Source organism: Myotis brandtii, unplaced genomic scaffold, assembly GCF_000412655.1.
Source record: "Myotis brandtii unplaced genomic scaffold, ASM41265v1 scaffold123, whole genome shotgun sequence".
Taxonomy (NCBI): Eukaryota; Metazoa; Chordata; class Mammalia; order Chiroptera; family Vespertilionidae; genus Myotis; species Myotis brandtii.
This window is the reverse complement of record NW_005354291.1, coordinates 2,627,242-2,650,290: the sequence shown is the minus strand read 5'-3', so window position 1 is coordinate 2,650,290 and position 23,049 is coordinate 2,627,242. Positions and strand designations below refer to the sequence as shown.

At 36.4% G+C, this 23,049-nt stretch overlaps 1 protein-coding gene across 2 annotated transcripts in view; it reads left to right on the top strand.

Annotated features, from left to right (window-relative positions):
* Positions 1–23,049, top strand: part of TBC1D32 (TBC1 domain family, member 32) — a 115,483-nt gene that overhangs the window by 53,012 nt on the left and 39,422 nt on the right. For both annotated transcript variants that reach the window (XM_005858938.2, XM_014533753.1), the window contains exons 20-23: positions 2,543–2,661; positions 6,054–6,170; positions 11,818–11,906; positions 20,394–20,516. In XM_005858938.2, coding sequence (XP_005859000.1) covers positions 2,543–2,661; positions 6,054–6,170; positions 11,818–11,906; positions 20,394–20,516 — 448 coding nt within the window. The remainder of the gene's footprint in view (positions 1–2,542; positions 2,662–6,053; positions 6,171–11,817; positions 11,907–20,393; positions 20,517–23,049) is intronic.

The following is a 23,049-nucleotide window of genomic DNA, read 5'->3' as shown; positions in this document are numbered from 1 at the left end:
TGTTTTCTTGGGATATATTCCTAGAAGTGGGATTACTGGGTCAAATGGAAGTCCCATTTTTAACTTTTTGAGGAAACTGCATAATGTTTTCCACAGTGGCTGCACCAGTCTGCATTCCCACCAGCAGTGCAAGAGGGTTCCTTTTTCTCCACATCCTCTCCAGCACTTGTCATTTGTTGATTTGTTGAGGATGGCTATTCTGAAGCTGTGAGATGGTACCTTATTGTTGGTTTGATTTGCATCTCTCAGAGGATTAGTGACTTTGAGCATGTTTTCATATGTCTCTTGGCTTCTGTACGTCCTCTTTCGAAAAGTGTCTGTTTGGGTCCTTTTCGCATTTTTTGATTGGATTGTTTATCTTCCTTTTGTTAAGTTGTATGAGTTCCCTATAAATTTTGGAGATTAAACCCTTATCAGAGATAACATTGGCAAATATGTTCTCCAATGCAGGGGGCTTTCTTATTGTTTTGTTAATGGCTTCTTTTGCTGTGCAGAAGCTTTTTATTTTGATGTAGTCCCATTTGTTTATTTTCTCCTTAGTTTCCATTGTCCTGTGAGCTGTATCGGTAAAGATATTGCTACAACATATGTCTGATATTTTGCTGTCTGGATTTCTCTAAGATTTTTATAGTTTCCCGTCTTATGTTTATCTTTTATCCATTTTGAGTTTATTTTTGTGTATGGTGTAAGTTGGTGGTCTAGTTTCATTTTTTTGCATCTATCTATCCAATTTTCCCAACATCATTTATTGAAGAGACTGTCTTGACTCCATTGTATGCTTTTTCCTCCTTTGTCAAATATTAATTGAGCCTTATGACTTGGATCAATTTCTGGGTTCTCTGTTCTGTTCCATTGGTCTATATGTCTGTTATTGTGCCAGTACCAGGTAGTTTTGAGAACAGTGGCTTTGTAATATAGTTTGATATCTGGTATTGTGATCCCTCCAACATTGTTCTTCTTTCTCAAGATTGCTGCAGCTATTCAGGGTCTTTTTTTATTCCAGATAAATTTTTGGAGAATTTGTACTACGTCTTTGAAGTATGCCATTGCTATTTTAATGGGGATTGCATTGAATCTATAGATTCCTTTGGGTAGTATGGACATTTTAATGATGTTGATTCTACCAATCCATGAACAAGGTTTAGGAAAAGGAAATCCTACTGGGATTTTCTTTTCCTGTGAAATATATACAAAATTGTTCTCTTTCCTCAGAACAATGGCACATCATAAACTAAACTGGAAAATATTTGATGCTTTAGACATTTGCCCTCATCTTCTGCCAGCTGCCAGCTGCCAGCCAGGGCCCCCCTTCCCCAGCTGCCATCTCCTGGCCTGGGCCTCCCTTCCCTGGCTGCCAGCTGCAGGCTGGGGCCTTCCTTTCTTCTGCGCCTCCCCCTGGTGGTCAACGCACATCATAGCAAGCAATCAGTCTCTTGGTCGAACTCCCGCGGGGACAGTTTGCATAGTAGGCTTTTATATATATAGATATCATTTCCTCACTCCCCTTTTCCTCTTCCTTTCTTGAAAGCTTCCCTGTCACCACTTAACTTTCACCACTGTCTTTGCAGTTTGTAGTTGACAGGTATTATCTACTGTGGATTGGATTTCTAAAAAGTTCAAATATTGGGAATTTAAGATACTGTATCTTAAAATTATCTGAACCCTGAACTGGAGACAAGATGTAATCTCTACTAGAGATGCTATGATTATATTTTTCAAGGCTTAGAGTTGGATCATAACATCAGTGATCACTGTTGATTCTCTTATTAAATATTTTTCTATAGCATATTTTAAATGTTTTTTGACTGAACTATTTTGAATTTCTTTTAGTATGAAACATGTTTCCTGGTAAAAGTTGTACTAAGCTGAATCACTTACTCTTCTATCTAGAATAAAATCCAATTTATTCAGTCCTCAGGGCACATTAATGAAAGCATTTGAAGACTAGATTTATCTCAGATTTCCTTGTTGGTTAAGTCATTAAACTTCTGAGCCTCATAATATCAAACTTTTCATGAGAGGGTTAAATGTAATTTTTCACAGGACAAAGGAAGGTAGACCAACAGCTTGAGTTCCTAAGATGTCCTAGGTACTATATTAGGAACTCTGTAGCTATCCCATTTATACTTCATGGCAACCCTTGGAGTTTTCTAAAGTCATGCACCGATAAGCTGTCAGCTTTGTAGTTTAACTGTGATATTCTCAATTTCAGAGCCTATATTTTTTCTTTTATACCTAGGGGACACTTTCTCCTCGAATGCCATTCCTATAAAATTTCTGATTTGATGATTTGATGTTCTGTTTTACATATTTCCATATGATTCAGTTCTATAGAAAAATTATCTTTCAGAATTTAAACATAGTTTTATGTTAATGAGGTATAAAGGTATATTAACAATAGCAAATATAATTTCTACCAAGGTTAGAGGTTATGTATCTTTTGTCAATGTGAATCAATCTAGTTAGAGGGATAATTGTATCTTTCCTCCATAATCCAAAGAAATAGCATACTATAAATATGATGGAAAACAATTCTTTTTAGGGTTCATTAATGCACTTATAACTGAATTATGGACCAATCTGGAATGTGGAAAAGATGATGTTAGAGTAACCCATCCCAGAGCCACTCCAGTGGATCCTATTGACCAAAGCTGTCAAAAGGTAAGAGATGATTTGATTTATCTAATAATGTACAGATTTTAAGTGTATCTCCCAGAAATTAATTTATCCAGACTTTATCTTTATTCAATTACAATCAGCAGCCTTTCCTAATTTTTTTCTTTCTTTTTTTTCATTTCTAAATTGAAAAAAAAAATCACAATGGATTTTGTAAATGGTAGAAATACTACCATTCTCTGTGAATTATTTTTGGAAGGATTTTTTTCATAATATTTTTATTATACATTTTCTTCCTTAATAAAGAGTAATAAACACCAGAGCATGTTACAAAACAAGAAAATACACAAAAACCCCTGACGCAAAAACCAACCGATCAAAATAAAAGAAGACAGTTTTTTGCTCTTAAACTCAAATCTAATAGAAAATTTCCAGTGCCCTAGCTGGTTTTGCTCAGTGGATAGAGCGTTGGCTTGTGGATCAAAGGATCCCAGGTTTGATTCTGGTCAAGGGCACGTACCTTGGTTGCAGGCTCCTCCCCGGCCTGGGCCCTGGTTGGGGCTTGTGCAGGAGGCAACCGATTGATGTGTTTCTCTCACATGGATGTTTCTTTCTGTCTTTCCCTCTCTCTTCCACTCTTTCTAAAAATCAATGGAAAAATATTCTCAGGTGAAGATAAAAAAAAGAAAAGAAAATTGTTAAGATTATTTGAAGAAGGGGTAGGCAGAGAGAAGATGCTATCATTTAGAATAATGTGGCAAAAATACCTCAAACTCTTAAGCATCTCCACAATGTTCTATTATAATTCAACTATAATTCAAACGAAATTTGTTCAAGAGTAGGCCTTTCTTCCCCCAGCTGCCAGCACCGGCTTCCCTCTGGCACCCAGGACCCGGGCTTCCCTCTGGCCGCCTGCAGGCACCCAGGACCTGGGCTTTCCTTGCAGCCCTGGCTTTGTCTGGAAGGACGGAAGGATGTCCGGAAGGATGTTCGGTCTAATTAGCATATTATACTTTTATTATTATGGATGGCTTTTACATATCTAACATTTTCACATAGTTTTACTAAAATGAAATGATGATTCCTGACTTTGACTTTGTGATAGCCTGAGAAATTTTCATTCAAATGGTATCATAAAATTATCAAAATTAAAAGAAAAAAATTCTGCTTTCTGTTGTGGTAGACTAGTCCCCTCCAGTAGAAAACACAACTCAGGAAAAATAACTTAAAAATAAGTTGATTTTTTTGGAATGGCAATAAACAGACAAGAAATGGAGGGGAGTCAATACAGATGAAGAGAATCGTACTGCTTGAGATTCTAGATTTAACAGATATATTTGCCCAAGGACAGGTATCAGTTGGTGCTCCACTGAAGATTGGGCAGATATTAAAGAACAATAATGGAATAGTATTATCAGCTTTATGTTATGAATTCAACTAAGATAAAATTGGCAGACTTCTTAAAAATATGCTTACCAAAATGGACCTAATATAAAACAGAAAATCTAAATTGCTACATGTTAGTTAAAGAAATTGAATTTGTTATCAAAAACCTCTGGCTAAGAAAACCAGATAGTTTCACCAGTGAATTCTGTGAAATTTTATAGGAGATAGAGTCCCAATCACACACATATTCTTTCAGAAAACAAAGATAGAGAAATCAGTTTCTAACTTGTGTTATGAGGCCAGCATAACCCCGACCTGGAAATGAGACAAATGTTACCAAAAAAGAAAAGTACAGACTAATATTTCTGATGAATATAGACTTAAAAATATTTAACAAAAGATTATCAAATTATATCTAGCAATATCTAAAATGATCATTTATTATGATCAAGTGGTGTTTATCCCAGCCATTCAAAGTTCGGTTAGCATTCTAAAATGAAACTCTAATTCACCATATTAACAGAATAAAGAGAAATCTCATCCAATGATTTCAATAGAAGTGGAAACAGCATTTGAGAAAATTTAATACCCATTTATAAAACTCATCAGATTTAATCCTCAATCTGATAATGCTATCTTTGAAAAACATAAATCTTTAACTTTTCATGGTAAAATATTGTACCTAAAATTTGTTTACTCAATTTGTCTGATTCTTAAATTTTCTGAGTTTAGTAAAAAATTTAAAAAATGACAAGCAGGAAATTTAATAGTTACAAATTAGTACAGTTGATACAATACAAACTAACATGAAAGTATTGGCAAAATATAGGGCTTCTAGAGGTGGATAGAGTTAATTGGAAAGCCTTCTAGAAAAAAAGGATGTGAAAGCTCATGAAGTGCAATAATGAGTATGTGGGAGGGTAGGAGGAGCATGTTCCTGGATAAGAAAAGTTTGTTTACATGGCAGTCACTTGAAAAAGACCACAGGGCCCTAGCTGGTTTGGCTCAGTGGAAAGAGCATCCGCCTACAGACTGAAGGTCCCGGGTTCGATTCCAGTTGCGGTTCTGCGCCTACAGACTGAAGGGTCCCGGGTTCGATTCCAGTTGCGGTTCTATCCCCAGTGGGGGACGAGCAGGAGGCAGCCAATCAATGATTCTCTCTCACCATTGATGTTTCTCTCTCTCTCCCTCTCCCTTCCTCTCTGAAATCAATAACAATATATTAAAAAAGAAAAAGACCACAGGCAGATTCGATTGACTGAAGTGGTGACTTCATGCTGAGGAATAATGGGCTTTTGAGACTGAGAGAAGAGAGGGTCAATTAGTAAAGTGCCTTGAAAGTCATGGAAGGGAGTTTAGATTTGATGTTTAGTGATGGGCAACCATTGCATGCTTTTGCACAGAGGACCCAAAGAATGAAACGTGCCTGAGAAAAAACATTCAGGTTGTCTTGAATGAGGCAAAATGAGATTGGGAGCTTAAAAACTTCACGGAGAGATTAACTTGGGAAGATTGCACCAGAAAATGAGCTGATTTTGATAGGAAAAGCCATGGCTTTAAAAAATTAATTACAATTAGGGTAGTTGGATTTCCAGTGAATGTAGTTAAAGGATAAAGATGGCTTTGTGACCTAAGTGAAGGATATATAGAATTTATTTTCTTGCTCCAGAGACCCTAAGTAGTATTCTCTGGTATTTTCTTACACATCAGATATAACAAATGCAAAGAATGAGAAATATGGATCATTTAATATTTTTTCTCAGAACCACACTTTTTAAGAGATACATGATATTTTAAAGTATTTTCCAACTCTCAAGGTTGTTCTATTACAATCATTCTTACGCATTATCAACACAGATTATTGTTAATGTTAACTATTTTGTTCTTATCATATATGTATGTATTTCACACTTATGTGGATTAATTTGGCTTATTTAAAAAATTCTTGCAGTCATACTGCTATAAAACTTTACACTAATGATTCTCCTGTGGATGTGGTTGAAAAAAATGAGCCATTTAAATGACTGTTCCTTCTCCCCCACTTCCCCCAGTCTTTTCTAGGGCTGGTGACCTTGTTATCTTATCCTGCTATTTATGAGCTGGTAGGCAATCAAGATCTTCCTAATAAAGCAGAATATTCTCTTCGTGAAGTTCCCACATGTATTATTGTAAGTAATTTTCTTTTAACTTTTCCCTTTTATAGATGATACTTTTGGAGATTTGTAGTGAAAAAGCAATTTGACAGAAAAAAAGGAACACTATTTAATGGCATTTAAAGATTGATTTACTTACTCATGGAATATCAGTTTCTGAATTATCTGCCAATGGAATCTTTGATCCAGGCCACCTAATAGTTGCAACACCTATCAGAGTGAATACAACGTTAACACTCCCAAGGAAAGAGATTTGGCACAAATAACATATGTGTACGAATGATTTTTAGATGACTTATCATGTTATTAGTCACACCAGTGCTGCTCTCTTATTGGCTGGGATAATTAGGAATAAGCAGTATTCGAGGAGTGCAATATGTTTTCTCCTTATATTTTAATGAACTACATATTAACTGCCCCATGAGGGCAGTATATGCATATTTATTTAATTTGAGACTTATTTCATAATCTTGCTCCCAGATGGGCTTGTTTTAATCATCCAGAGATATTTAGTTCTTCATCTTTGGGTAAGTTTTTGTATTAACACACATAAATATGTATATATTTATTAGTAAAGAATTATTTGGTTAATACTGAAATTCCATTATTCATCTTTACTTTTTATTTTTCTGGTCACTTGTCCTGTGTGGTGGTGTTTTTTTTACACAGTTTGCTCTTATAAATACTTTTAATTCTTGTTAACTCTAAACATTTTAATTTTTTTAAACTTTCTCTACTTTGGGAAATATTTGATAATTTACATGAATAAAATATAAAAATAGGTACTTCTTTCACTCAACTTTTATTTTATATTCTCTGTTCCTTGAAGCGTGTCAATTTTGACTTGTGCTTACTTGCGTCATTGTGTTTCTAAAGTAGTTTTATAATTAGCCATTTATGTGCCCGTCTTTCCTTGAACTTAATTTACCACCTTGCGGCATTTGGCACAGTTGATCCAGTCTTCATTGTCACTCTTCTCTATGATTGTGGTACTGCTTCTGGTTCCCTTCAGACTTCTCTGGTCTCTCCTGCGTGGTCTCCTTTCGTGGACTTCTCTTCCCCTCTGTCTTGTGTACTCCATTGTAGCTTTATTGGAAGGCATTACATAGTGTAGTTGTTACAATTTTTTTTTCCTCAAGCCGGACTACTTGGATTAGATTTCTGGTTCTGCCCCTTAAAAGCTCTGTGACCTTGGACAAGTTAGACCTTAGTTTTTTCCTGTTAAAAGTGAGCAATAACATTCCTATTTGAGGGTTGTTGTGACAATTACATGAATTAAGTGAAACATAAAATGTTAAATCACTGCCTGGCAGGTAACTGCTAAATAATTGTTTGCTGTAATTATCATTAGTAAGCTCTTCTTCTCCAGATGGCATTCTCAATGGGAGAGGACATGGGACTACCTGTTACTATCTCCCCTTGTATTAATTTCCTAGAGATTTCATAACAAATTACCACAAACCAGGTGGCTTACAACAGCAGAAATGTCTTCTCTCACAGTCTGGATGCTACAAGTCCGAAAGCAAGAGGTCAGCAGGGCCATTCCCTCCAAAGGATCCAGGGCAGACGCCTTCCTGGCCTCTTCCAGCTTCTGGGTGTTGCAGCATTTTGTGGCTTGTTGCTACATAGCTCTACTCTCTGCTTCTATTTTCATGAGGCCTTATCCTCCTCTGCCTTAAATCTCTCCTTGTCTTTCTTGTATAACCCAGGATGGTCCTAATTTAATTTACTTACCTCTGCAAAGACCTTTCTTCCAAACAGGGTAACAATCATAGGTTCTGGGAATGAGGACATAGACATATCTTTTTGGGGGGTGGGAACAATATCAGGATTTAACTCACTAACCCTCCAAACAGAAGAGGGGCATTTTCCTCCACCGCTCTGCTGTACACTGAATATTCAATTCTTGTGTTGAAACCCAATTCCCCAGGTGGTGCTGTTTGGAGGTGGGGCCTTTAGGAGGTGATTAGTGCTTTATAAAAAGAGACCCCAGAGGAATCCCTTGCCCCTTCTTTTTTTTTCTTCCATAATTACAATTTTATTTGCTAAAACTGAGGTCCCTTCATGCACAATCATGCTCACTTCTGCGTTAGGCCCTTTGCCCCTTCTTCCATGTGAAAACATAACTGTCTATGAACCAGAAAGTAGGCCCTCATCAGACACAGAATCTTCTGGCACCTGGATCTTTGACTTCCCTGCCTCCAGAACTGTGAGAAATAAGATTTCTATTGTTTATAAGATACCCAGTCTGTGGGATTCTGTTATAACAGCCAGAGTGGACAGAGAAACTCCCCGCTTTGAATAATTCCAAGGAAGCACCTTCCTTAACAGACCAAGTTTGTTTATGGATGTTCAGGGACTAACCAGTCACAAGCCACTCCTAATAGTGCAGGTGCAGGGATATTGGCATTATGATTGACCACTCTCACCCTTCACTTGGCCCTTTCTTTCTTTTTGTTTTTTAAAAAACGTATTTTATTGATTTTTTACAGAGGAAGGGAGAGGGATAGAGAGTTAGAAACATCGATGAGAGAGAAACATCGATCAGCTGCCTCCTGCACACCCCGTACTGGTAATATGCCCACAACCAAGGTACATGCCCTTGACCGGAATCAAACCTGGGACCCTTCAGTCCGCAGGCCGACGCTCTATCCACTGAGCCAAACCCGTTAGAGCCACTTGGCCCTTTCTTAAGTGAAAAGGGTCAGATAGTACACACATGGTCATTGAGACAAGTGTACACAGAGTAGGCACTCAAATGTATTATTTACGTAGAAGAGATATTCCTCTTTGTTTTTCTAGTCTTGGTCTCATTTCAGCCTAAGGCTTATTGAATATATTCTCAAGCTGGATAATATCCTTTAAAAAAGACAGTTTCAGACTATTTTTGTGAATCCCAAGCCTTTCTTGTACTCGCTTGTTGCTGGGAAGCTGCTGGTGAAGGAGGCTGCCTCCCTGACACGCGCTGCTGTGCTTAGAAACTGAAGTTCTCCAGAAGGCAGGCTTCCCGGGAGTTGTGTTCTGTTCCCTAAGTGGTGATCCATCAATGCAACCCCCTTTGAAGAAGAAATTATTTACTGTAGCATTTGTTTTCTGAAAATGCATTGTCACTGATAGATGGCTGTAATCTGTTCTTCCATTAGCTTGTTGGTAATACATTCTATATTTCTTTATTCTTACAGTATCCAGTACTTAGATTCAAAGCTAGAACTTTGGAGTCACTAGGTATCATTGACTATCAAATAGTCTGAATTTAGTAATCAGATGACTGTTCAGTTTCAGTCACTTGGACCAGTACCCTATGAATAAAGAGAAATCTATAATAATCCTTTCAGAAACCGCTATGCACAGGACTAATCGGCAGGCTCCCTCCTCTCAGGCAAAAGAAAGCTAGTGATACATGATCAATTCCAGATCACTCGGTGAAGATTTACTATGGAAAAAAGTGATAGTAGATCATTTCTTAAATTTTATAATATTAAGCACTAAAAGTGTGTACCTATTTGAACAAATACTGTTTAAAGAACTACATAGCATACAAGTTTCTCCATGTGTCTACTGCAATGATTACTTACTTGGTAGTATCCAGGTGCCTGAGCAAAAGTCAAGGAGAGCTCTGCGGCTTTGTCACCAGAGCTACATCAGGGCTGTCAGAGTGGGGAAGTTAGTAAAGAGAGGGAGAAAGCAGTGGGGCAGGAAATGAGAATATAAATATGAAGCTGGGAATATGAATGAATTGTATTCTGTCACAATGTTTGAAACAAGGAATGTCCAGCTAAAGCAGCAGACAATAATGACAGATTATTTTAAGATCTCAGTCTTTTTTATTCTTGACTAGAGGCCCGGAGCACGAAATTCGTGCATTTGGGTGTGTGTTGGGGGCGTCCTTCAGCCCAGCCTGTGCCCTCTCACAGTCTGGGAGCCCCGCGATTGATTGCCCCGCAGAGGGAGGCCCCGCCCACGGCCGCTGGCCAGTGCCCCCCAGCCAGTGGCCTGGGCCTCCCTCTGCGGGGCGATCGTGGGATGATGGCAAGGCCCCCCGACCAATCACATCGCACCCGCCTTGGCTGCGGCAGTCAGTGCTGGGTCGCCGCGACGCCCGTGACCCAGGAGGGACCGAGAGGTCAGCAGTTCAGCCCGCTTGCCAGTCCCTGCCCACCCAAACCTGCTGCGCGCAGCCTGGCTTTCGGTCATCCGTTTGGTCATTTTGGACGTTACGGACCCTGGCTCTTTATATATTAGGATTATTAGGCATTTATTTAATATTTGATGATTGTAAGTTCTTGTGCTAATATTATTTACACATTTTTTACAAGATATCTGTAGAATGGTAAATGCATTCCTAAGTGTTAGGTATAAACTTTTACTAGGTAAGTTTACATACAATCTGGTTTTTACTATGTTTTGATCAGTATTTTTAAAATGTGATTTTGAACTATTATATCCTCCTAACAAACTCATTCCCTGGCCTATTTCTTATTTGATAACATTTGTTATATCACCCACATAGACATCAGTATATATTATGTGACTTTACTCCCTAGCAAAACCTTCCTTCTTTGCCCTATTGGTCACAGAATTATCTTGATTTTAAACACACTGGAGGGAAGCAAGTTTTTTGGTGAGGAAAATGAGCAATTTGAGAAACAAGTGTTTGTCTATGAATAAATTTCTTAGGCCTGAACCCAAAGATATATACAAAAGGAGGGCATTAGAAAGGCTTTTATAGAGTGCTCAAAATTGTGTGGTAGGCTGAAATTGTCAATGTTTGGGACAACTGATGGCACGAAGTCATCAGGTTTTCCCTACATGTGCATCAGTGATGTTTATGCCTGGCTACCCATTGCAACAACTTGGAGAGCTTTTAAAAGAATTTTAATGCCAGAATCATACCCCAACTGATAATAACTTAGTTGTTCTAGGATAGAGCCTGGATATACTATCTATCTATCTATCTATCTATCTATCTATCTATCTATCTATCTATCATCTGTCTATCTATCATCTGGTTCCCTAGGTGATTCCAATGTTTAAACAGTGTTGGAAACCACTGATTTACATAGACAGAGATTATACATTAACAAAATCTCAAATAGTTACTAGATAAAACTATTGAAATCTGTTCATGATTTGCATTTGAAGATTTCATATTTGTTTTTCAAAGTAATTTACATTTTTAGCAGTTTAATCAGTATTTAACTGGCTTCATAAGCTAGAATCTATAATAATAAAAGTGTAATATGCTAATTAGACTGGACATCCGGACGACCTTCCGGAAAAAGCTGGGGCTGTGAGGGAAGCCCGGGTCCCAGATACCAGAGGAAGCCGGTGCTGGCAGCTGGGGGAAGGAAGGCCTACTCTTGCACAAATTTCGTGCATCGGACCTCTAATGGAATATAAATTAGTATTTCTTCACTTTGGTTAAACATTAGTTAATTTATTTCAGGAACTTTCACAAATCTTAATGTCCAGATTATATCCAAACCAGTTAATTCAGAATCTTTAGGAATGAGACTTGGGTATTGTTTTTAAACAGCTCCCTAGGTGATTAAAATGTAAAGCCAAATTTGAGAACCACAAATCTAAATAAATATTTGTTGATTTGATTTTCTTTAAATGGTTTCAGTCAAGCACACTCTCACTCAAAGGCTTTCTTTTTCAGGATATTATTGATAGACTTATAATTTTGAATTCTGAAGCTAAGATCCGTTCTTTATTCAACTATGAACAATCACACATCTTTGGCCTAAGGTAAGGTGCTAAATTTTACTTGAGAAATATTTCAGTGTTGCAAAAGCATGCAAAAAATATGTTCTATATACTTTCAAAAATATTTAAAATAAACTACTTTAAAGCATATCTAAAGGTAATTTATCTTCCTGTAATATTACACATGAAGTAAATTATAGCCGTTAGGTTTTTATATTAAGGCCATTGTCCACGTTTAGGTTCTATATTATTACAGTGTCTTCCACTTTTGTTAGATTTACTAGAGACATTTTGAAGACTATTCAGTTTACTCAGGAGTCAACTGGGGCTTCCTGGGTTGGTCTTAGATTGGACTCCTGCCATAATATAGTCTTAAAAGAGGCTCAGAAATACCCCATTTATCTTGAGGCCCACATTCTGCTCTTTTATGTTAATCATATTATTTAATTTCAGTGTCCCAAGTTTTAAATCTTTCTGGTTGAGTGTATGTTTCTTAAGATGTTATTTAGCATGTTCAAATGGCTGGGGTGAGAAGGGGAGTAGAAGTGTTTGTTTGGACTATAGAGACGCATAAATTCTTACTCTTGATCATATTTAGACATATAACTTGCTTCCTTATCTACTAATTACTACTTTGAAAAGCAGCTGAATTAAAGAAATTTTCCTAGGTTTGTGATTTTTTTCTTCTTTCTACTAGGAAAATAAATTTTTTGGGCATGAGGGAGTGGGTCAGGGAGAATGCTCTATCTAAGAAATAAAGCAATTTTCTAAATGAGAATTCTCCGATAGTAGTATATATTATAGATCTTGTACTGAAACATATATATTATAGATCTTGTTCTGAAACTTTTCATTAATAGCTGTGCTTCATTTAACCATTCATTAATAGTTCAAAGAAGATAGAAAAAAAGCTGCAGCTGTTATAATTTATTGGATCATGTGCACTTTATCTCTAAATTAATTTCACATTAATTTTTAACTTTCTGTGTAGGACATCAGATATATCATATAGAAACCTGTGATGAGGAATATTAGGAAAAATCCATTCAGTAGAACCTCCTTTTGCATAACAAGTACGTGCCTGAGTTTTGTAATGATAGGACATAGATTTTGGCCTCTTGTTATTGATATATTGAATGAATTTCTTCCCTTTTCTGCATTTTTTTGATAGAATAGTATTTTTATTATTCTTCTGGCAAAAACTCTAACAATAGGATATTAAGTCATGTACAAAGCAATCCAAGAAGTAAAATGCTCCTGGGAATAAAATACATTAATTTTCATAGTGTACACTTTCTCATAATATCCAAATGGAGTCAATCTATCCTACGCTAGAAAGTTTGCCATTCCATTGTTGATACATATACTAGTAGTTGAGTCATGCATTATAGTATTAACGAGGACTATGGAGTCAGACTGCCTGCTGGCATTATCACGTTCAAGTGCCACAATCTCTGATTTGAAATTCTGAAGTTCAGAAAAAGTTTTAAGAAATTAAATTTTTTTTATAATGTATTTTTCTATTTGTAACTAATCTTACCTAAAATGATGTAAAATTTTATAGTTTTTATTTAACCTGACAGATTTAAATATAAACATCTTTTTCCAAAGAAATATTAATGTGCTTGATTATGAGGTATCGATCCAGAGTCCACATGTACTATATTTTGTTGCTGAATGCTAAAAATTCTAAATTCTTTGTCCTAAGATTTAAAGATATGGAATTATCAACCTTTAAATCATGACCTTGCAATTTTTAAATCACTTAGGGGTAAGGAGTTGGAAAGAGGGGGAGGGGAAAGATAAATAAATTATACTGTGTGTTGTATTTCAAAATCTAGCTTTGCAGTGATATAAAATGCCCATTTCCAGACTAGATTGGGAGGCGCCCTTTGCATCTGAGGCAGAACAATGTCTGTATCTTCCTGTTGATATCAGGGCCTCAGGCTCAACTGCAGAACTCTTGGCATCATGGCTCACTTAGGGCATGGGCTCTCCTCCAGTCAGCAGTGACAGGGAACCTATCGAGGGCTCACAAACATGGTTGTGTGAGCTGCTGCACCTCATATCCTGACCAATTGATAATAGAACAATCTAGCCCAGGACTGTTCTTTTGCTTATAACTAGATTATGCTAGTTATGCTTGTTGGTGCATATTCAAAGATACATTGATGTCTGCTTGGAAGCATCAACAATTTATGCAGCTGTCTGTGGTGCTACAGTGATAAATTGGATGTTTGTAAATTACTTGGGGTTATACAATGAAACATCTTAGGAGCATTTTTGCAGTGCATAAGAAGCTCTTAATTAGTATATACTAGTAGGGTCAGCTTAAGTTAATATTAATGTTATATTCTTAATATGTATATATTATCTTTTAAGAGCAGTGAGCTATTTGAGTCTTAATGTTTAGCACAAAATCCTGCAACCTTGGCACATTGGAAGATGCTCTAATGAATTGAACTATCCAGCCAGGGATAAAGTTAATCTATTTTTTTTATTAATCCTCACTGGAGGGTATTTCTTCTGTTGATTTTAGAGAGGGGGAAGGGAGAGGGTAAGGGGAGAGATTAGAGAGAAACATCGATGAGAGAGAGCCACATCAATCGATTGCCTCCCGCATGTACCCCAAATGGGGTAGGGAACCTGCAGCCCAGGTACATGGCCTTGACCAGAATTGATTTGGGACCCTTCAGTTCTTGGGCCGATGCTCTAACCACTGAGCAGTGCCGCCAGGACAAAGTTAATCTATTTTTAATTGTATCCTGAGAAAGACACACACATACACACAAATACTTCTGAAATTTGCCTGTGTAACTGTTGATATCTTTACATAAATGTAGTTTAAATTTTTAATACTTTATCTCTGTCCATAAAAGAACAAAAATATACCATTAAAATTTTATCTAGTTTATCCATGAATTTGGATTGACCTCAGATAATTGTTTACTTTCTTTGGAATACTTCTTGATATGAACAGCTTGCTTTATGTGAGAAGTAAGGAGCAGAATCTTTTTTCATAACTTGGGGAAATTTGGTTTGGGACTAACAAAAATTGAACTTTATAATTTATTGCTTATAAGCCTCAGTAATATGTAAATTTTGAGACATTTTTTCTAGATTAGTGTATATAAAATAATCTGTTCACTTTGTAAACCTAGCCTTTATATTATGGTTGGGCTAAAGAAATAAAATTATCTTATAGTTACTTTTCTTTTCATGTTTACACTAGCTGCCAGCTTATACAAATATGCTGGTATAATTAATGAGTCATTAAGATCTGTTTATTATACAATTGCATAATTTAATGTTAAATGGCATTAGTTGTTATCAGGTCTTACAAGAATCTTTATGCATAATCTAATATCAAAGTATGCATTCTTTTATTAGTATTCTGAATTTGTTCATTTGTTTAGTACACATGTATACTTCTTTTGGGTATAGTGACATATCTTTCCCCATTACCTACCTTAGTATAACACTTAATTTTTAAATGAAATATTGAAAACGTAAATCTTGCATAAAATAAACATACAGCTTAACAATTTGTTGTAAAATAAATGTCCACTTAATCCCAACCAAGTAAATAAAGAGAGCTAGCACTATGTATTTGTTTGATCATGACTCCCTCCCTTGTCCCCAGTAATAACCACAATTTTGACTTTTGTGGTATTTACATTATATTTTTTTATTTACTTTATATTTTTACTACCTAGTTATGTATTCCTGAACAATATATTTTATTTTTTACTTTATATTATTGGTACCATTGACTATATATCCTGTCATATTTGACCTTTTCTCTGTTGCCTTATGTTTTCTAAGATTAATGTTGCATACATTTTAATGGATTTATTTTGATTGCTGTATAATATTTCATGGTATAAATATACTGTCTTTTGTTTATGTATTATGCTGTTAATGGACATTTGAGTTATGTCCGATTTTCCAGTTTTCAAAAATATCTTGGCTACTTTTAGTCCTTTTCTCTCCACATAAATTTTAGGAGCAGCTTCTCACACAAACTAGCCCACTGAGATTTTAATTATCGTTGGATTGAATTTATAGAACATTAGTGAATGAATTGACATCTTTATAATACTGAGCTTTCCAATCTGTAAACATGGCAAATGTCTCCATTTAAATTGTGTTCTTTAATTACTGTCATTAAAATGTTCTTCTTTCCATAGAGGTCTTTGTCTTTTGTAGCCGTATGTTACATTCCCCGGTATGTGGCAGCATCACCCAGTGGTTAAGAGCATGGATTCTGAAACCACATTGCCAGAGTGATGTTAGGCAAGATTCTGAACCTCTCCATCCCTCTACTTCCTCATATAGGAAATGGAGTGTAACTCTACCTTTCCCACAGAGTTATTGTGAGACTAAATATGTTATATATCTCCCCAATTTAGAATATGGTAAGTACCTCGTATTTTGCATCTTTAAGAGATGCCCAGAGCCCTCGAGCTTCTCCGCCAACTCTTGGAATAGGTGGCCCATGTATTTGAGAGCTACATTGTCGAGGTGGCGATAGAAGCCCAGAGAGAGGCAAGTGTGGGAGGCCTGCAGATACAGGCTGGCCAGGTAGTTGACCGCAGCCTCTACCTCGGTGGAATAATTCTGATGCATTTGGGAGCGCATGGTTGTTCAGCAATAAGGAGTTAAGGTGTGTTGGCTGATCTAGGCGGTGGTTCTGAAGGTGGTGACTGGATAAGACGCTGGAGGGTAGTCAGAGGCTGGAAGAAGGGGCATCTCTGGGTCTGTTCTGTCCAAATTCTGTTGAAGCAGGAGACAGATCCGGGACCACGGAGGACACTATCTTCATTTATTTTATTATTCTCTCTTAAAGAGTTATTTTAGGTTATTAGTGGAGGAATTTTGTTGATCTCTATAAAAACCTTACATTTTTAAGTTATTACATAATGTGCATTTAAATTCATAACTGAATTGGAAAATAATGTGTATCTTTATAATATTTAATATTCTCATCCTGGTAGGTGCTGTCTTTCTATTGAATTTTTTTACATTCTCCAATGATAAGTTGTAGAGCTCTCTTCATATAGGTTCTGTGTATTTCTTATTATCTTTTATCTTTTTTGCTATTTTAATATATTTCTCCATGGTCATATTTTAATTAGTTATTACTGATATAAATAAGTTATTTTTTGTTACTGGTCACCCTACATAATTCTTGTTCATATATATAATTAGGGAAGGATCTGTTTCCAAACTCGCAGATTAGTGGAATTACTTCCTCATGGCTTTAGGACTAAGGGTCTCGTTTTCTTGCTGCCCAGTGGTAAGAAGTCCTTGTCGGTTGTCAGTCAAAGGCTGCCTCAACTCCTAGGAGCCGCCTGTTGTCCTTGCCGTGTCGTTTTCTTAACACAGCTGCTTGCTTCTTCAAAGCCAGCAGAAGGTGTGATCACATCATCCTGTCATCTTAACATACTATGACCAGAGGAAAGTCACAAGTCCTGCCTGTACTCAAGAGGGAACCTCACAAGGTCATGAGTACCAGGAGTGTGGGGATTCCACCACAGAGCCATTCTTTTAATTAACAGATCATCAGACAATACCTGGTGTTAAACCACTATGTTATCTACATTTTTACTATTGCCTTTTTGTTTGTTTTAAACTGGTTTCTCTACCTCTGTCCCAGCCGGAGTGAACCTAGTAAAATGCAAATCAGATCACCTCAATCCTATACTCATTTCATAGAATAAAGCCATACTCCACTGTTTCTTGTGCCATCAAAGAAAAGCTTCAGTGGCCTTACAGAGTCCCGGGTGATCTGGACCCCTAACATTACTCTGGCCTCACCTCCTCATACTTCTTTGTTATTTATTCCCCTTCAGCTACGTGGCCCCCCTTACTGTTCTTCACACCCGCCAGATGTACTCTCCCCTTAGGTCCTTTGCTCAGGCTGCTTGCTGTGCCGGGAACCCTTTTTCTCCCACATCACTTCCTGGTTTGGTTCTTCATTCCCTTTAGGTCTTCACTGAAGTGTCACCTTGGTGAGGACTTTCCTAACCATCCTATTTAAAACTGCATGCAGGTATTCATCCACATACCATACCCCCATTGTTGGAACTTTATATTCACGTTTCCAGCTTTTGTTTTAGCTTTAACTTTTTATTTTGTTCATTGTCTGTGCCCCTCCTCTAGTATTTTGCATTCCATACAGGCTTGGATTTTTGTGCATGTGTGTTCAGTGATGTACTTAAAACAGTGGTAGATACTTAGTAGGTATTTTGCCAATATTTCTTAAAATTAAGTAAATTTAATTTTATGTCATGGACGAAGTAGTTTCCAAATAAACAGTTTTATCATTCTCTAGTAATGAATATCATTATCTCCTTTCAGAAAGCATGCCTTTCTATTTTTTCTTTTCCCATCTTCTTTGCATTGGCTTAAACTTTTAGAACACACTGTTAAATAATAATGGACGACTTTGCCTTCTTCATGACCTTAGTGGGAATGCTTTTCCTGTTTATGCTTTTAGCTCTGGCCTTGAGATAGATTTGTTTTGTAAATCAAATGAAAGAAGTAACCTTTCTTTAATTTACTTAGCATTTTTTGGAGGACAGGGACCAGAGAGTGGATGTTGAATCTTAAATCAAGTAGCTTTTAAGCATCTGGTCAGATGACTATGTGGTTCTTTTCTATTACATATTGATGCCATGAATTACATTAGGAAACGTTTTCGTATTAGACTACCCTTTCCTTCCTGGAATGAACTGTACTTGGTCGCAGTATGCTATTCTTTTAATTTACTGCTGGATCAAATTTGCTAAGCTTTACATTATTCCCAATACTTGTAAGATCTTAAAAGTCTTACATCATTTGTTCAAGTTTCGATTTACTCCTTCTGTAATGAAGAAAATTCAACTCAGATATTTATTTGCTTTCTGAATTTCTCCCAGTTCATCTTGAATCATCTCATTGTCCTTCTAGACCAAACATGTCAAACTCATGGCCTGTGGGCCGCATGCCTCATTTATTTGGCCCGTGTTAGCCTTTGAGTTTGACATGCTTGTTCTAGAGCAGTGATGGCGAACCTAGGACATGCGTGTCAGAGGTGACACGCAAACTCATTTTTTTGGTTGATTTTTCTTTGTTAAATGGCATTTAAATATATATCAAAAATATAAGTCTTTGTTTTACTATGGTTGCAAATATCAAAAAATTTCTATATGGGACACGGCACCAGAGTTAAGTTAGGGTTTTTCAAAATGCTGACACGCCGAGCTCAAAAGGTTCGCCATCACTGTTCTAGAGCCTATAGAAGCCTTCTTTCAAATCATAAACTAGAGGACATTGAGGGTCATTTTCATTACGTGTTCACTGAATTAGTAGCCTAAAGAAAAGAGAAAGGGCCTAGCTGGCATGGCTCAGTGGTTGAATACCGACCCATGAACCAGGAGGTCATGGTTTGATTCCCAGTATCAGGGCACGAGCCTGGGTTGTGGGCTCGATCCCCAGTAGGGGGCGTGCAGGAGGCAGCCAGTCAATGATTCTCTCATCACTGATGTTTCTATCCCTCTCTCACTCTCCATTCCCCTCTCTTAAATAAAAACATATTTTTTAAAAAAAGGAAAACAGAAAGGTCACTAGGTTCTCCCTAAACCTTCATGTTGAAGAGAAGTTAGGGTGTTATGTTTTCAGTTAGCTGACATTTTTCTATATACACAAGTTTTTTGTGTGTGTTTGTCCCTTTATGAGCTGTCCCCGCTGACCTTACCATGGAGGAAATCAATTTTATTTATTAATAATTGGTCTCTATAGCCAATAACCAGTAATTAATAATTGGTTTGTCTGTAACTACTGGTTCTGCCTTGTTCCTTCTCCTACTAAGAACTATAGTAGAACTGTGGATCCACCTGCTGCTGTGCTGTATTTCCACTGGTGCAAGAGAGGGTTAGGCTTTCCGTCTGAGCATCCTCCTGGGATTGATTAGTTTCAGGTTCCGTTTTCTTGGCAAGAGTATTTCATGGATCTTCTTGTATGGCAAGAGGAGCCACATGACTTATGTTTACCCCTCTTTTATTTAATGTTAAGATAGAGCAGTGTATTTAGGTGTTCTCAGATTGACCTGAAAATTATAAAGTTATCTATTGACATTTCACCTAATAAACAGTCCCGGGATTGTAGCAAAATGATTCTGTTATTTCTTTTATAACTAATTGTGGGGAAAGAAATGGTGGCAATTTGCTGTTTTTATGAATTTGCTGATGTTCGCTAATTAACTTTTAAATTAACTAGCAGTTGAGAAAAAAAAAACTTACTATTTATAGATTTAAATTTTTTAAAAAACTTGAGTAGAAGTTACCCATGGTTTTTAAATAATATTTTCATAAGAAAAACTTTTGAAGTCAATTGCTATTCAAATTAATTAAAATATATCTGAAATAACTATTTGATCTTTCTTAAAATTTGTAATTTTATGAGTAGATATTCAAGACACCAAGAAAGTCTAAATCTTTAGGATATATTTTATAAAATCTACTTTTATTATTTCTTTTTACATAGGTTATTAAGTGTGGTATGCTGTAATCTAGACACCCTTCTTCTGTTAGAGGCTCAGTATCAAGTGTCTGAAATCTTACTAAATGCTCAAGAAGAAAATATCTCAGAGACCTCTGAGAACCACAGGTAAAATAAAAGGAAATAAAGTCTGTTATGACATGATAATAACAACAGTTTTCTTTGCAGATGCTCTGTTTTGAGAGTGATTTTCTGTATAGTATGTTTAATGTTTCTGGACTATCTGAATTCAACAGATTTAAATAACAGTAATAAAGCAATTAAAGCATAAATGTCACGTCACAGTTAGAAAGATTGGGATAGATATTCTTGGAGGTGGCTTGCAGAGTACTACTTTCAGAGTTTTTATTAACTTATTAACTTATTTTTTTTGTATATTAGTTTAGTGCTAACTTTTTTTGTTGTTGTTGCAAATCTTTTATTTCTTTATTTTTGTTGTCTAAAGTTTTACATATGTCTTCTTTTCCCCCAATTGCCCCAGCAATTCCCACCCCGGGCAAGCCCCTATCGCCCCAGTGTCTGTGTCCATTGGTTATGCTAATATGCATGCATACAAGTCCTTTGGTTGCTCTCTAACCCACCACGAGTGCTAACTTTTTTAATGGCTCCATGAAGTTTATCACTTTTAAATTCAGTTTGCATGTAGAAGATGACCCATTAAGCAAGACATTTTATTTTGTGCCCCTTGTAGAGGAACTCTTTTCTCCATTCTCTTAGTTATGTTAGTTCATAGTCAATAAATTCTGATTATTGCAAAATGAGGTTATGACCATATCTTGATATTTTTGTTGTTGTTAATCCTCACCCAAGGATATTTTTCCATTGATTTTTAGAGAGTGGAAGGGAGGGAGAAAGAAACATTGATGTGAGAGAGACACATTTATTGGTTGCCTCCTGCACACACCCTGACCAGAGCCAGGGATTGAGCCTGTAACCAAGGTACATGCCCAAGGAATCGAACCTGGGACCCCTCAGTCTGCGGGCTGACTCTCTATCCACTGAGCCAAACTGGCTAGAGCCTTGGTAAATTTTTCTATTAATATATCACACTTGGCATTACCTCAATTTGGCTGACATTTATTGAATGCACATTCAATAGTTGGCATTATTTTTGGGTCTATAATTTTCAAAAAAAGTGTGCCTCCACCTTAGGTAGGTCTTAGAAAATTATAGAAGAGCAGGCACATTCCTGGGTACTCTAGTTGACACAGAAGGATAGTATTGACAGCTGCAGGAAGTGTGGAGGCTGACTAAAAGCAACATTCAGATTTTCAATTTAAGGCCCTGGGTCTAGAACTTAAGGAAACCTTGACTAAAAATGTGATAAAATCATTGTGAAAATAACATTTTAATCCCATTTCTTTAAATGCAGTAATATTTGTCAAGGAAATATTCTTTTATTAATCTCATTCCTTTCCCGATACCAGTTATATCTCCTTCAATTCTTTGCTTTCTAGCAAAGACAGAAGATAAAGAGTGAGTTTAGCTTTTTTTAAGGGATACATTGATAATCTTAGAGATATATTCAAACAAGCACAATGGCCTACATACAAGGATACTTACTCTGGAATGGCCATAAAAGCATACAAAATTTTTTTAATGTCCATCCATAGCAGGGAGTTTAAATGTTTGGGGTACATTTGGACAGTTGTATACTATGCAGATACTAGAACAGAGCAGCTATATATGTTTTGATAAAGAATTATCTCCAAGATAAAGTTAAGTGAGAAAGGAGAGGCACCAACATTGCATACAGTGGTATCATTTGAGTAAATATAAAGAAACGTTTGGATATATACATAAACACACATTTGTTTTTATACAGACCCTCCAAGGACAAAAAAGAAACTTGTAAGAATTGTTAGCTTTGTAGGGGTTGGAGGAGAATCTGAGAGACTGGAAGAAAACATACTTCTCACTGTATATCTTTTATAGTTTTTGAATTTGCATGTTTTAGCTACTTACTAGCTTTTATAAATAGAGAGAAACATTTTGGTGGATGCTTTTAAGAGTCAAAAATACCAGTTCAATATCATTCCTCAGAACCTGACAAAAATAGCTAAATGCATATAAAACTAAAAGAAAATCTATTGTCATCAATTTGGAGAAATATTCCAGACTTACTTTATTTTGCTAGATACAGTGAAATGGAACCAAAACAAAGCAATACTTAGACCTCTAGTTTAAATATGGTAGTGTAAGTTAATATTTCCCCTTTCTCATCTTAGAAGTAACCTCGAGGATTGAGTGAGAGGGGAGGGATAGCATATCATCAAAATTTTTAGCCACAAATGACTTTTGAAGGTCAGCCAAAGGCAGTCAAAATAGGGCAAATACTACTAAGGCAGCTGAAGAACTTGAGAAAAGATATCATGGCTGCCATTAATGTGAAAAACAGCAAACTACGATTCTCAGAAAAAAAAAGGAAAAAGAAAAAAGAAAGTGAATATATAGCGTGGGTCAAAAGTAGTTTTTCAGTTCATATGGAAAATAATGCAGTAATAAATAATAATACAAATAAAAGCTGTGTTTTGTGTACTCACAAGTAGACACCCACTTTTGCCATCTGTATTTCTAAGTAAAAACAACAGTCTATTTTCCAGACTTTTCTGTAGAATTTTATCTGCCCTTTTTCTTTACA